The following is a 15,282-nucleotide window of genomic DNA, read 5'->3' on the forward strand; positions in this document are numbered from 1 at the left end:
TTGAGGACCCTTTTATGCCTAAGGACCCAATTCAGACTGGTGGCAAAGTTGCTGACTTCTTGGGGCGGGGGAGGTTGCTCCTGGACTGACAATATTATTGGATGCACCTCATTATGATCTTCCATAAAGCTTTTGCCCACTGTGGCAATGGGTGATTTGCTAGTGGTTCTATCAGTACCAACAAAACCAAATCCAAGCAATGGCAAGAAACCTAAGATTCTGATGCAAACGGCTGCTTACCATCTGTTGAGCATCCCGTGGTCCCGTCGCTGGAACAGTAACGCATTTCGATCCTCTGCCTTCCCACATCTAACAAACTGGCATCAGGCAGCTGTGCCTTGCAAGTGTATCGGAATCGTTGTTCATAGTGCCCGCCGTTGTCGGAGATGTTGACCGGAGCCCATGGGGTCCAAGGAGTTGTCTTTTTCAACTCTGGGCAGGGGCTGGTGTTGCAGCCTTGATACTCCTGAAGGAAAGGGGTGGGCCACTTCTCTTTAGTGTCTAGCATGGCCCACAAACACCTTGAAACTTTGCACCCACTCTCTGGGCCAAGGGGGTTTGGAACCCTAGTTTTGGAAACTATAATAGCATTGTTTAAACATGGAAATGAAGGTTATTTGGGTGCTCCTATACTCACAAGGCCTGCATTAATAAAGCACAACCTTACTATAATAGCCATTATGAGACAAACCCAAGAACTAGACCAGGCATCCCCAAACTTCAGCCCTCCAGATGTTTTGGACTACAGTTCCCATCATCCCTGACCACTGGTCCTGTTAGCTAGGGATCATGGGAGTTGTAGGCCAAAACATCTGGAGGGCCGCAGTTTGGGGATGCCTGAACTAGACTGTAGGATTCCGAGGCAGCAGCTGCTACTTTTGCCAATTTTTAGTTGGTTTATTTCTTTATTGGGTTTTGTTGTTGTTGTTGCTCCCAGAATAGCTTTTAGAATATTTTATTTGGCACCTGTTTGTCCCGAGGGTCAATGGAGTGCACTCCGTGTGTGTGTGTGTGTGTGTGTGTGTGTGCCAAATCGCTGGAGAATCACAGCACCTGCTGTGGCTGCAGAAACTGGTAACTCATAACTGTTGTCTCCTGTGTTGGTTTTGCTGCATTAGCAGCACTGAAGTGACCTCCCTGGGGTGCAAGCCTGGGCAGTGTATATGAAAGGCCTGGGCTGCCCAGACAACAAGACCCTTCTCTTGGCCTCGCTGATGTGGTCCAAAGAAAACCAGAGCAATATGTTTGGTTCCAGCTTGGCTGCAGGAATTGCCGGAAGGAGGCATACAATAGGTCTTAGGAACTCCACTCCAGATTTGTGTTGGATTTACTCCTAAGTACTTTCTTCTCCCGAAGATTTTCCCTTAAAGCAGTGGGTAAGTGTTTAGAATGCCTCTTACATAACAGAATGGCAGAGAAGCTCTGAAAGGTTGGCTGACTCTTTTCTAGACCCCCCACCCCCCAAAAAAAGAGTTGTTTTATTGGGAGATGATGGGTGCCACATCTTTTGTAAACTCAGCCTGCCCCAATCTGGTGCCCTCCAAATGTTGTGGACTACAGTTCCATCAGCTCAGGGTTCTGCTGGGTGGGGCTGATGGGATTTGCAGTCCAAAACATCTGCAGGGCACCAAGTTGGCAAAGGCTGGCAAACCACTTTGTTTGAACCAGCAGCCACTGAACCACTCACATTTTACTACAAAGTCTTCTCATTTTTAGGCCCTCGGGTAAATGCTGCTCAACACATAATCTCTGGCTTTTCTACCTAAATATACAGTTAGCACGAACAAGCTATAATGCAGCTTCAAATGAGAGTCATAATTACCGCAGCTAAAAAGAGAAGCATTCCCCCCCCCCACACACACACACTGCACTGCCATTGACTTTTCATGGGTAAATGCCAAATCATACCCTTCAATATAAAAAGCCACTGCAGGTCAACGCAGGTCTTCGCTTGTGCTGTCTTACGACATTGCGCTCTCTCTCTCTCTCTCTCTGACCTTTCTTTTTTAACCATTCAGAATTAAAGGTTCTCCAAGGAAGATCAACGTAACCCTTTCTACTCAGAAGACTGAAAGGGCACCATTCCAGAAGCCTGAATCTCCCATTCCCAGATGCCACTGAGAATAAGCTAGGGGACTGGGAGCAGGAGAGAGAGAGAGAGTGCACACTGGCTTGAGACCCAGGTGGATCCCAGTTTTATTTATTTAATTTATGGGCCACACTTCAGTAAAACTATAGGGGAAACACTCAAGTGAAACAACAATGAAAACAAGGACACAGAGTAGATCAACACAGCAGTGAAACTCAACAGAGCAGATAAAAACGAACATTAAATCCAGCTTGCATCACATGCTAGAATGCCTGGACAAATGAAAACATCTTTCCCTGGTGCTTGAATGATTTCACGGTTGACACCAGTTGAGCCTCCTTAAGGAGGGCATTCCGGAAGCATGGGGCCATGACCAAAAAGTCCTTCTCCTTGGTAATCACCCAGTTCATTTCAGATAAGGAGCAGAGCCTCAGGTGCAAAACAGAGCAGGTGCCTAGGTCCCAGGCCACTCCAGACTGGCCACTCCAAACAGGCCACTCCAGACAGGTCCCAGGCCACTCCAGACAGCCCACTCCAGACAAACTTTGGCGCTCCAGATGTTTTGACCTACAACTCCCATGATCCCTAGCTAACAGGACCAGTGGTCAGGGATGATGGGAATTGTAGTCCAAAACATCTGGAGGGCCGAAGTTTGGGGATGCCTGTGTTAGAGGGAAGTGTCAGTGCTTTGTGTTGTGGACATGCAGCTACCAGCAGTGTTTAAGAGCAGGTATTGAATCATCAGTCCCAGTTAATAATCCAGGCTGCATTCCTTGCCCTCACTCCCCTCCAGTTACAGGTAGGTAGCCGTGTTGGTCGGACGCAGTCAAAATAAAAATAAAAAATCCTTCCGGTAGCACCTTAGAGACCAACTAAGTTTGGTCTCTGGAAGGATTTTTTATTTTTATTTTCACTCCCCTCCAGTGGGACTTTGCAGGGTGGTGGAATCACTGGAGCAACCCCAGCCCAGCTGTTAATGGTGGCTGCTAGGGAGGGTGGTGCTGTGGAGAATGATCAGGCCAAATCGATGCCAGGTCCTGGCTGATACAGTGATCAGCTCTAGGTTGGTCCCAGTGTCTCACCCAACAGCCAGGAGATCAGCTTAAGAGCCAGGGGATCCTGGGCCAGCTCAGCCCCAACTCTCCTCCCCACCCTGGATAACCCCAGCATGTGTCCCTCCTACACAGTGGAGCAGAAAGACATCTCTGCTCAATACACATACCGTCCAAGACAAGGGACATTTGGGTTCTGCCAGTTGCTGCATTTTGTACAACTGAAGTTTCTAAGAAGTCTTCAAAGGCAGCCCAACAAGCAATGAATTGCAGTAGTTTAGCCCAAGAGGTTTCCACACCTAGTCAACACAGGCCAGCTCTGACTGTCAGTATATATCTACTCATCTATCTATCTATCTATCTATCTATCTATCTATCTATCTATCTATCTATCTATCTATCTATCTATCTCTATAAGTAGGTAGGTAAGTAGGTAGGTATTAGGTTTCACCATTACCAGTTTGTGTCAGTATCTCTGCCACAGCTTAGTATGCTACAAAATCACCTCATGAATATATATTAAGGTCATAAAAATATACAATATGCATATACACATTTAGAGCAATTAATGTGTGACTCACCACGCTGCAGCCGGGACAGTCAGGGCCATTCTCACAGGTTCTGTGGCGGGCCTGGATCCCACCTCCACACTGGGATGTACAATGTTCCCAGGCACCCCAGCCACTCCAGAACATGTGTGGAGAGCACAGCAGGTGCTCATTGCAATACCTGTGAGAAGGGAAGCAAAAGAGAAAAGAAACCGTACACCTGGTCACAGCTGTTTGCATTATTTAAGAACAGGGTTTAGTGCTTTCAAGAAGGTACACATACATTTCTGAAGAACAATGTGAAGCTGAATTGTGGTCTTGCCATAATATTTTGTGGTAATTTATAGGACTGATCAATGTACATGGCAGTTTACAAAACCACATAACAAAAAAGAGGTCTCTGCCTCAAAAAGGTTACATTCAGAATTTTGAAAAAAGGGCAAGATGGAGGATGGGGAGATGCATTGTAACAACAAGGGATGCATGTATGAGTAAAAGAAACTACATACAGACATGGCGGGACTGTCGTCTTTTGAGAAAACACTGTATAGTTATTTTACATATTTTATGTGCCATAACAAGGAACTTATTACCACATATACCAGTGGCATTCCTGTCAGGATATATTCCAGAGATCGTGACCCATCTTGATTTAGTTCAATTTTTGCTGGTGGCAGCTAAGATCTGACTTGCTAGATTTTTGAAACATGCAAATAGACCAACAATTTTAAAAAGGTTGTCTGAGTTCTAGGCTATTGTGGCTGTGGAAAAGAGGGAGTCTGTTCCACTGTCAAACAGCTCTTACTGTCAGAAAACTCTTCCTGATGTTTAGTCAGAATCTCCTGTCTTGTAACTTTAATCCATTGGTTCAAGTCCTACCCTCCAAAGCAGAGGAAAACAAACTTGCTCCATTATCTATGTGACAGACCTTGAGATATTTGAAGATAGCTATCATATCTCCTCTGTGTCTCCTCTTTACAGGCTAAACATACACAATTCCCTCCACCATTCCTCATAAGGCTTTATTTCCAGAAACTTTATCATTTGAATTGCACACGTTCCAGCTTGTCAAAATTGATTATGAAGACTTTTTCAGTTGTGGGTTTTTGCAGCTGCCAAAGTTTTTGCTGCTGTTTTATTCTGCTCCCCCCCCAATGGATTGTTGTTTGTTGTATGGCTTTTATTGTAAAGCATTGTTCTTTTCTCCAGGTGCTATGTTATGCTTTATTTCTTTAGTTTTGTAAGTTGCTTAGATACTTTTTCTGTAGCAATCAACTTATAAAAATTAGTAACATGATACCCAACTGAAAATTGCCCCATATCAAGCACTACATGTTCAAGGATAGTGTCCCTACTGGCAGTTATGGAACTTCTCTCTCTCTCTCTCTCTCTCTCTCTCTCTCTCACACACACACACACACACACACACACACCAGACAACTGAAACCCAGGACTCTGTATTGCAGCCAGGGAGTTTGTAAAAACTGCTTTGCTTTTAATAAAACAAAACGAGACATGAAGCCAAGTTCCCATTTTCCTCCCAGTCAGAATGAGCCACAGCACACAAGTTAAATTGCTGCACCAAGCAGACAAGCCCCAGAAGCCTCCAGGTCTCATTGTGGGGGTGAATCTGCTGGAACGCAGGATTTTGAGCAGTCTGATTAATCCTCTTTCTGGAAGCATTTCAAGCTAGCAGGAAGTGCTTTTCCCCTACTGCTCTTCCCCTGCCTGTTAATTTCTTCTTTTCTCAGGACCCAGAGGGCTTATGTTTTGCAGCAATTCTGCAAAACAAGCAATGCAAGGGTTTTAGATCTGTGAAACTGGAGACTTCTGCACTGACCCTGCGTCTGGAAGTGATGAGGGCAGAATTGAGAGGCTGACATGGAAAAATTGCCAGGGCAGTGGCATGACCCTTGATGCATCGACTGAGGCCAAAGATAGCAATTGCTATTTGAAGGTGTGGAAGGGGGCGGGGAGCAACAGCCGATTACAAACACACACACACAAGCTGGTCCCTTCCCCCCAGCGACTCCAAACTCAAACTTGTTTCCTGGAAAAGAATTCATTGTGCTCACACAGACTTCATATTTCCCTCCATAGAATGGGAACAGATGCTCATCCTTATGGTGACTGAGCACCTCACAAATGCAACACCAGCACACTTACAGGGTTGGGGGCAGGAATGCGTAGCTTAGGAATAGTTATGATGAGGGAAAAGGAATGAAGGACAGCAATTATCTCCACGTTGCTTAGGGACTCACGTGTCCCAGGGCTGGGAGAAGGCTGGCAGCGACCCGTCTGAAATCCTGCAGAGCTGCTGCTAGTCAGTGTATGTCATAATATGGAACTTGACAGGCCAATAGTCCTCTGTTCCTATGGACCAGAACAATCCTATGCTCACCTCCCTAGGATTACGCCCCACTGAACTCAAACAGACTTACTCCTCCACAGACATGAAGAGGATGGAGTGATCCCTAAAGCATTGGGGCTTATGTGTTTAATCAATTCAATTAAAAGAGGCACCGTTCGAGATGTGTGGGCACAGCCAATGTCCCACTCACAGTGCTTCATTTTCCCTCAAAAGGAGTGAGTGGCGCCATATGTGAGAAAGGAAAAGGGCTGCTCTCAGGGACACGATTGAAGAAGAGACTATGCCTGCTCCCTCGTCACACCATTTACTTGCTTCTTTCACAGCGGTCCTGACTAGTTGCATTCTGCTTTTCATTCCACAGAACTTAGAAGATACCATCAAAGATATGCTCTTCTCCACACAGCCTGACCCTTGGCTCCCCTTCTTGGTCATTATACTGGTGGGAAGTTTCAGGCTGCGCCCAGGGAAGCACTGGAGCCTCTGAGAACTTTCTCAGCAAGACTGGACAGCCTCCCCAAAGAGCAGCACTTCCTGCATTATTACAGATCTTCCTTTGCAAAGCACATCTGCAAGGAAGCCTTGGGTGTGTTCTGGGTTGCTTCCCCTGAAAACATAGAATCATAGAATCCTAGAGTTGGAAGAGACCACAAGGGCCGTCCAATTCAATCCCCCTGCCAAGCAGGAAACACCATCAAAGCATTCCTGACAGATGGCTGTCAAGCCTCCGCTTAAAGACCTCCAAAGAAGGAGACTTCTTGGTAGCAAATTCCACTGGCGAACAGCTCTTACTGTCAGGAAGTTCTTCCTAATGTTTAGGTGGAATCTTCTTTCTTGTAGTTTGAATCCATTGCTCCATGTCCGCTTCTCTGGAGCAGCAGAAAACAACATTTCTCCCTCCTCTACATGACATATCATGGCTATCATATCACCCCTTAATCTTTTCTTCTCCAGGCTAAACATACCCAGCTCCCTAAGCCGTTCCTCATAAGGCATCGTTTCCTGGCCTTTGACCATTTTGGTTGCCCTCTTCTGGACACGTTCCAGCTTGTCAGTATCCTTCTTGAACTGTGGTGCCCAGAACTGGACACAGTACTCCAGGTGAGGTCGGACCAGAGCAGAATACAGTGGTACTATTACTTCCCTAGATCTAGATGCTATACTCCTATTGATGCAGCCCAGAATTGCATTGGCTTTTTTAGCTGCTGCATCACACTGCTGTCTCATGTCAAGTTTGTGGTCTACCAAGACTCCTAGATCCTTTTCACATGTACTGCTCTCAAGCCAGGTGTCTCCCATCCTGTATTTGTGACTTTCAATTTTTTTTGCCCAAGTGTAGTACTTTACATTTCTCCTTGTTAAAATTCATCTTGTTTGCTTTGGCCCAGTTGTCTAATCTGTTAAGGTCATTCTGAAGTGTGATCCTGTCCTCTGGGGTATTAGCCACCCCTCCCAATTTGGTGTCATCTGCAAACTTGCTCAGGATGCCCTCAAGCCCATCATCCAAGTCATTGATAAAGATGTTGAATAAGACTGGGCCCAAGACAGAACCCCGTGGCACCCCACTAGTCCCTTCTCTCCAGGATGAAGAGGAGCCATTGATGAACACCCTTTGGGTTCGGTCAGCCAGTTACAAATCCACTGAATGGTAGCATTGTCTAGCCCCCATTTTACCAGCTTCTTTACAAGAATATCATGGGGCACCTTGTCAAAGGCCTTTCTGAAATCAAGATCGGCTACATCCACAGCGTTCCCTTCATCTACCAGGCTTGTAATTCTGTCAAAAAATGCTCCAGAAGATTTTGCAATGCACCAGATTTTTGTGTCAGATGTGCTGGGTCAAGCAGACAGGTCAAGTTGGAAAGATTATCCTGACAGCAGGAAATTTTAAAACCTCTGCTTTAAAGTGTGATGGAACCTGTGTGGTGGAAGAATGAGGCACCCCAGCTCTGCCAAGCTGGAAGAGGTGAGTTTTATATAGCAATTAAAATACTTTTAAAGAATAGTCTGCTTTAATGTAACATAGATTGTTAGACAGCTACAACCTTGAAAGCATTCTCTAGAGCTTTACAGAGCCTTAGAATACTCAGTGAAGAAATCAAAAACCAGCTGGCTAACAATCCAGTGCAGAGATCACACACTTTCCCCTGAACTGCAGGTTTCAAAGGCAGCCATGTGCCAGTCTAAAGGCGCTGCAGGGAGAGGCAGAACTATGTGGCAATGCTGATTTGGGGAGATCCCAACTAGGTGAAAACTGCAACTGAATTTTTATTCCCTCGGTAACAATAAGGATGCTACAAGCAGAAATAGCAGAAATTGGAGGAGCAAAGGCTGATTGACACAAAGGAGGAGAAGTGAAAGAGGTTGATAGAATCAAGGAGACACATAAAAGTTAAGTCAATGATGAGGAGAAAGCAGCTTACCTTTCTTCCCGGTTCTGTCCCACACACACACGGCCTCCATGCCGAGGGCTTGGGTTGGTGCAAGAGCGCTGGCGGACTTGGAAGCCTATCCCACAGGAGGTGCTGCAAGGGGACCAGTATGTCCAAGGAGTCCAGCCTCCATTTCTAGAAGAATAAGGGAGCAGAACTCTGAACCCTACATGGGAAATAGCTGTTTGGAAGGGATTGTGGGAATCTGAACTGAGGGGAAAGGACAGGCAAGGAAAGAGGTAAGCGCTCCCTTTCTCCCACTACTCCAGTGATTTTAAAATGACATCCTATACACGTCCATAGTTGACATTTTAAGGTTTATACCTAAAAGATCCTACATTTACACCTAAAAGATGTATGGAGTGGCCCAAATTGCAACATCAATACTCATTTGCAGAAAAGTTTCCCACGCCTCCGCTCCTCTTCCTTTGGCTCACCTGGAGCAATTGGCCACCTCTAGACTTGGCCCTTCACACGGCCGTCCTCCACATTTTGGAGCTGGGCTGTCACACAGGCGTCTTCTGCAGAGGCAAAAGCCTACACTGGAGCCATCCACGTGGGAGCAAGACTTCCACTCTGACCAGGTTCCAAAATGGCCATCTACAGTCAGATTCCTTACCTGGAAAGCAAAAGGCAGAAAGACAAGCTCTGGTTAAGGTAATAATCACAGCAGTCGTGGAGCTCAGCTCTTCCTGAATTATACTGCTTTCTTATGCTTGAATATTTCTCATTAAAAAACAAAACACACTTCTGCATTTCAAAAATTAGCATGCCCGGAAAAAAGGCTTTATTTCCCTGATGTGACAGCTTTCCATACACATGGAGTTTTTACATATGGGGGAAAATTAAACATGGGACTTCGTCATTTTCATTATGAAGTGATACAGTCCTATGATGACTGTACTATGCGATTCTGCTGGCAATGTGTGTCAATCGCTGTCATTTTACCATTTCCTCAAAATTCCAGACCAAAAGGTTTTCTCCATCTTTTCTACAAGAGGGGAAATTATCTCATTGCACACAGACATTTTTCATTATGCATGTTGGGTATTTTTGCCTTTTCAAGACCCAGCATGTGCAACTGGAGCTGCTGGATCATGGCCACAGTGTGCCCAAAAATTATTACCAGCTGTCTCACATACCAGCTGTCTCTTAGCAAAGGCAGCCAGGGTTCATCAAGCCATTCAACACCCCCAACAGCTGTGCTATATGCAGCAATCTGCAGATACTATGATTGTGTATCAAAAAGACTGGCTTCCTGCTGCCATCAACATTACCTTAGCTTCTTCGGGGAAATTGTTCAGTTCACAGTTTTGGAATTCAGTTCATACATATAGACCAGAAATAAACTGAAGTAGATACTCGGTACACAGGCTTAAAAATAAATAGGCTGAAGGTAGACAGCCATTTTAAGTGTTGTGGAAATGGTTTCAATACACAATCTCTACCTTAAAAACCAAATACCTTGGAAGGCAGTGAAACCCTTCAACCACCCAACAGAATGCCTGTCTCCCTTCATCAATAGTCCACTAGCTGTAATCATTGATGATATATGACTTTGTGAATGACATTGGTCACCAACACAACATACCTCAAGCTTTGAGAAAAGCAGCATATCCAACTAGCATTGACACAGATAAAAGGCTATCATGCAGTGCAAAGGTGTAAGAATGAAAGAAAATTAGTCTGGACTCGACAAACCTATCAGGCAGATCACCCAGAGCAAGTGTGACATTATCAAGTCCCATGAGCAAGTTAAACAAGGCTGGGAGCAACAGGCTCAAGAGTCCTCCAGCCTTCCTTCTGGCCCTCCTCCCATTTGCTGGCCTGGCATTCCTGCCTCTCCAATCCACAGCATCACTTGTCACTGGGCCCCTTGGGAGGCTTCTTGGCAGTCTTCCTCCTTATCAACCTCTCCTTTCACAGAGCCTCTTCTCCTCAGACTCGCCTACCTAACTTTGCTAGATTTTGACTGCTCAGCCCTCTGCTTCCTATCTGAACTCTTCTGCCTCAAGACTCCCTTCTTCCCACTCTGCTTCCAAACCTGAATTTCCCTGAGTGCCCTGTAGCACAGCCTTGGATTCCTTTCCACTTCCTGCCACTTGGGATGTCCCAGTCCCTGTGTGAGGCTTCCACAGCCAGCCTGATGCTCCGCTTCTCTGGCAACAACTGCAATTGCCAGCATCCTACAGCTGCAACAGACGGGGCTTCTCTTGTTATGCATGTGAGACTGTAGGTGGATAACTTAATGACTCAGACATACCAATCATGCTGCGTAACAGCTTGCCGAGGAAAGAAGAAAGCTCCAGCCTGTAGCTCAGATCAGAGAGACAAGAAAACGTGAACTGACATTATTTGTGCATAATCACTTCCTTGACCCAAATACTCTGACTCACTTCTGTGGGAATCACTGGGACTCTGGGAAAAGAAGAATCTGAATTGAACTTACTGGACACAATGAGATGCTTTGCTCCCACTGACTCATGCTCAGGCTTTCTTCCAGTGGCGTGCACTTCTTGAGCACCAGGTCCCAGCCGCAGTAAGGATCCTGGGATCCAACACATGCGCTGAAAACACAAACCCCAAACATCAGACTGCAGTATAATCATGTGGACCAGGAAGGGCTTCCAGTGGGTCCAAGGAGGCATGTGCTGTAGAGGGAACAGGGGACTTGTCAACCTGGGAAGGGAGCTCATCTAGGAGAAGGAAAACTGACCCTAAGTCTCATTCGTGAGAAAGGCTTAGGGAGTAAACCCTGAGGAAAAACCTGTATTAAGGAGAAGAAAAGGCTCAGGAGTGAACCCTGCACAAATCCGGAGGCAGCCCCTTCTGGCAACTCCTGCGGCCTTTTGCTCTGCTTCCGTTTGGGCACCAGCAAGGTCTTGTCATTTGGGCAGCCTAAGACCTTCATACATGCTGCCCAGCCTTGCACCCAGGAGGTCACTTCAGTGCTGCTAACACAGCAGAGGAGCACTTCATGGTCTCTCGAGACAGACAGATGCCAGCAACCTGTGCTGAGAAAGAGCTGCTGTTTTTAGCAAAAGACCTATCACACTTGACAAGTAGGGCAACGAGGAGGAGGGAGAATTCTAGCCCTTCCCCAACTCTTCTCCCCATTCATCAGAGAGGTCTCAGAGGTTGAATTTCCCTACAGATCATCTCCATTTTTGGGGAGCAATTAATAGTTTTCTGGAGATGTTCTACTTTGTCCCAAAAGGAAAAGCACTGTAGATTATATTACTGAGATTAGATAATTATTAAACCCTTTAATGGGAATATTAAACAACTAAAGCTTCAGCTGATTAATTGATAGGATGTTGTTTATGGTACGGGGAGGCTATTTTGGACCCCAACTGCCCTTGAGCACATGTGCAAACCAGAGAAACTGTGGCAGCCATGCACATACCACAACTACATGCACAATGCACATACCACACCACTTTCTCATCTGCTAGCAGTAAGCCTTGATTTTTTTTCCAAAACTGTTTATCTTCATAGATAGTGCATCTTGGGGACCCCCCCCCAAATTCAATTAATAGATTAAGTAGAAGTTGAATGATCAACTAAAATTCTTTAGGATTGGCTGGTGGCCCCAACAGTAATGCGTTTTTACAAATCCCTGATATCTTTGAATCCTGCACTTCTCATAGTCAGCCAGCCAGATACCTGTGTGTTTTGTAAAACTGACATCTCTTCAGTGGGATCTTCACCACACTTCTCTGAAGGCCCACATACAGAGCACTCTGGCTGTGTAAGATCTGCAGACTCCGGATGGGCTCCCACTGCTTCTTTGGGAATATGTCAATCTCCTCCAGCAAGCAGCTGCTCGATGTTTGGTTAACTGGAGCAAGTACTTTCTTAATAGTGCCATGATCTGAAACGGCAGGAGAAGGGAGTTTTTGTTGTGTGAAAACCATGCAAGTAGAGGATGCATGCATTCATTGCAACTCAAAGGAGACCTATGGTGCATGAAACCAACCGATACTGAATTGGGCCATTGGCCCATCTTGCAAGGTGTTATGTAATCTGAGTGGAAACAGCTCTCCAGGATTTGGACTTTTAGGCAGATTTCATTCCCAGTTCTGTGGCATTTGAGGACAGCAGTAGAGGACAATATAAAGCCCCCCTCTTGGGATCCTTCTGAGCACCAAGCTCTTGCCCAACACAGCTTCCCACAACATGACTGTAGGGGCTGTTCCAGAAAGAAAGAGCAAGGCAAAATGGTGAAACCTGCAGCAGTGAAGGGGGTGGAAGAGAATTATGATTTATAAATGCAATGAAATGGGGATTAAGATTAAAATATTGAAGTTATGGAGAAATTTGGGAGGGGCTTATAGGCAGAAGGAGAGGAATAATATAATTGTGTGAAAGTGAGATAGATAAATAAGTGGTAAAGTAGAAGAGTTAATCTGTGATATTGTAGGTTAGTCGGGCAACCCTCTGCTCCTACCTGCCCCCTTATTCTGTACCCTCTGGTGGCAGGGGAGGGTGATGGGGTGGTCCGATTGTAATAAGGATTTCTGTTGTTATTGTTCTGCCCCATTCTGGATTCCCCTGGTGGCAGGGGGGTGTCTGGGAGGGGTTGGATTTTAAAGTAAAGGGTAATAAAATGAAAAGGATTAAAGAATTAGGAGGAAGGAAAATTGCTAAAGAGGAGAATAAATTGGAAATCAGAAAGGGGGGGGGAGTCCAAAAGACAATGATTAGGAAATTGAGGTTAAAATTATAAGTGTAGTGTTGTTATTGAGTTGAAATGTTTGTTGTGATATTGTATGTTTTTGTTGTCTTGTTTTTGTATGTGTGTGTTTTATAAAAACCAAATAAAAATTATTATTATTATTATTTTAAAAAACAAGATTGAAGAACACTGTTTCAGGTGATCTAGCAGTGAATTTTTGCATCCTCACATATGCAATAATTGCTGCGCTGTACAGGAGTGTAACTGCTCCAGAGCACTGATTGGCAACTAGTTTCAACCCAGGGCCCCTTAGAAGAAGGAATGGGCGATGGCTGACCAGGAGACTGCCCATTTCCCCAACTGGACAACCAGTAAATCTCACTCCTATGGCCCCTATTCAATCCATATTCTTCTCTTGCCTTAGGCTTCCAGTTGCTGATCCATGGGGTGGTGAACCTGCAGCACGGGTGCCACAAGTGATACTGGTATCATAGAATTGTAGAGTTCCAACTGTAGAGTTGGAAGGGACCCCGAGGGTCATCTAGTCCAACCCTCTGCAATACAGGAATATTTTGCCCGGGTTGTGGGGCTCGAACCCATGACCCTGAGATTAAGAGTCTCTTGCCCCACTGGCTGAGCTATCCCAGCTGGAAGGTGTGGCTAAATGCAGGAGGGAGGGCTGTGACAGAATCAGACCTGAACTTCCGCCTGCCTCTCCTGATGCGTGTCCTCTAGATCAACAGACTACAGGCAAAATACCTCAAGGCAATGAAATGATTCAATGTGCACTAAAGTATGCGTTAGAAAGCCATTCTCCCACCCCTTGGACCTGAAGCACACTTGACCAAAAATTCCTCTGGGCAGCCAGCCAGTTTCCCTTCAAACAAAAAAAGACCAGGAAGGCAATACCATGTGCAGAGAGATCCCTGGAGCATTCAACGGACTCCTGTTTGCTCCTCCTGTGGCATAAGGGCATCCAGCCATTATAGGGAATGGGGGGCCTGAGAGCATCTCCTGCCCAGCCCCCCCCCCCCGTTGCCCAGTTAAGGCCTGCAATTGTTGGATAAAATACCATGGGAATGATCCAGTCCAGTGAACATGGACATAGACATAGATTAACTCCCATTCTTCTCTTGCCCAGCACTTGCTTTGTATTGTGCGTAGGCCTAAATACATAAGCTTAAGTCAAGGAAACATTCTCTTCATTTGAACATCCCATTCTGTTCATTTCTGTTTCTGTAATTATTACCATAGATCATATTCTGTCTGGGGCTTGGAGGGAAAACTGCACTTTTTATGATTTTTCGATCGCTCAGATATGCTAGCCTTAGACTATTACAAAGGAAAAGTTAATTTAAAATTAAATCAAAATCTAACACTGTGAAGATTAAATCTTCGTCAAAAAAACGCAACAGGTCTGGGCTAGAAGCAAAGTCATGAAGAAACACTGCAGTTCAGAGCCAGGGATTTTAGCAACAGCAACAAAAAGGTGCAAGGTCAGCACACGATATCTAAAAATGGAAGGCAGGATGGGTGGCATCCAGACACAGAGTCAGAAAGCCTCTTCTTGACTTTTCCTCTGTATTAAATGTCTGGTAAGCTTTTGTCAACAGACCAATGAAGGCAGATGCTGGAGGGGTTTCTAGCTCCAAAAAATGCACCTTTCTTCTTCTTCTTCTTCTTCTTCTTCTTCTTCTTCTTCTTCTTCTTCTTCTTCTTCTTCTTCTTCTTCTTCGTAATAATAATAATAATAATAATAATAATTTTTTTATTTGTATCCCCTCCTTCCCTGCTGGAGCTGGGCTCAGAGGGGCTAACATCATATTAATAACACAATATACATAAAAACAAGCAATCAATTAATTAAAATGCATCCCAAAATTAATTAAAATTAAATTAAACAAATGGTAATCCTCAGGTTAAATAGAAAGTGGTTAATACTCGCCAGGACCAACTGTTTCCACTGATATTATAAGGACCTGTGAGCAGGCTGGGAAGCCTCCTTTGTGCTTGTTCTTATACAAAGAGAAAATGAGTCAGACTCAACCCTGGCCAAAGGCCTGGCAGAACAGCTCCGTCTTGCAGGCCTTGAGAAAAGATGTCAAATCTCGCAGG

At 45.2% G+C, this 15,282-nt stretch overlaps 1 protein-coding gene across 2 annotated transcripts in view; it reads right to left on the reverse strand.

The window, feature by feature from the left end:
- SEMA5A (semaphorin 5A) overlaps positions 1 to 15,282 on the reverse strand; it is a 124,577-nt gene that overhangs the window by 14,811 nt on the left and 94,484 nt on the right. For both annotated transcript variants that reach the window (XM_035101278.3, XM_088674943.1), the window contains 6 exons: positions 12,156 to 12,363; positions 10,939 to 11,056; positions 8,927 to 9,108; positions 8,481 to 8,624; positions 3,723 to 3,870; positions 241 to 466 (listed from right to left, as the gene is read on the reverse strand). In XM_035101278.3, the coding sequence (XP_034957169.3) occupies positions 241 to 466; positions 3,723 to 3,870; positions 8,481 to 8,624; positions 8,927 to 9,108; positions 10,939 to 11,056; positions 12,156 to 12,363 (1,026 nt within the window). The remainder of the gene's footprint in view (positions 1 to 240; positions 467 to 3,722; positions 3,871 to 8,480; positions 8,625 to 8,926; positions 9,109 to 10,938; positions 11,057 to 12,155; positions 12,364 to 15,282) is intronic.

The sequence above is a fragment of the Zootoca vivipara genome, chromosome 8 (assembly GCF_965207765.1).
Source record: "Zootoca vivipara chromosome 8, rZooViv2.hap1.1, whole genome shotgun sequence".
Classification (NCBI taxonomy): domain Eukaryota; kingdom Metazoa; phylum Chordata; class Lepidosauria; order Squamata; family Lacertidae; genus Zootoca; species Zootoca vivipara.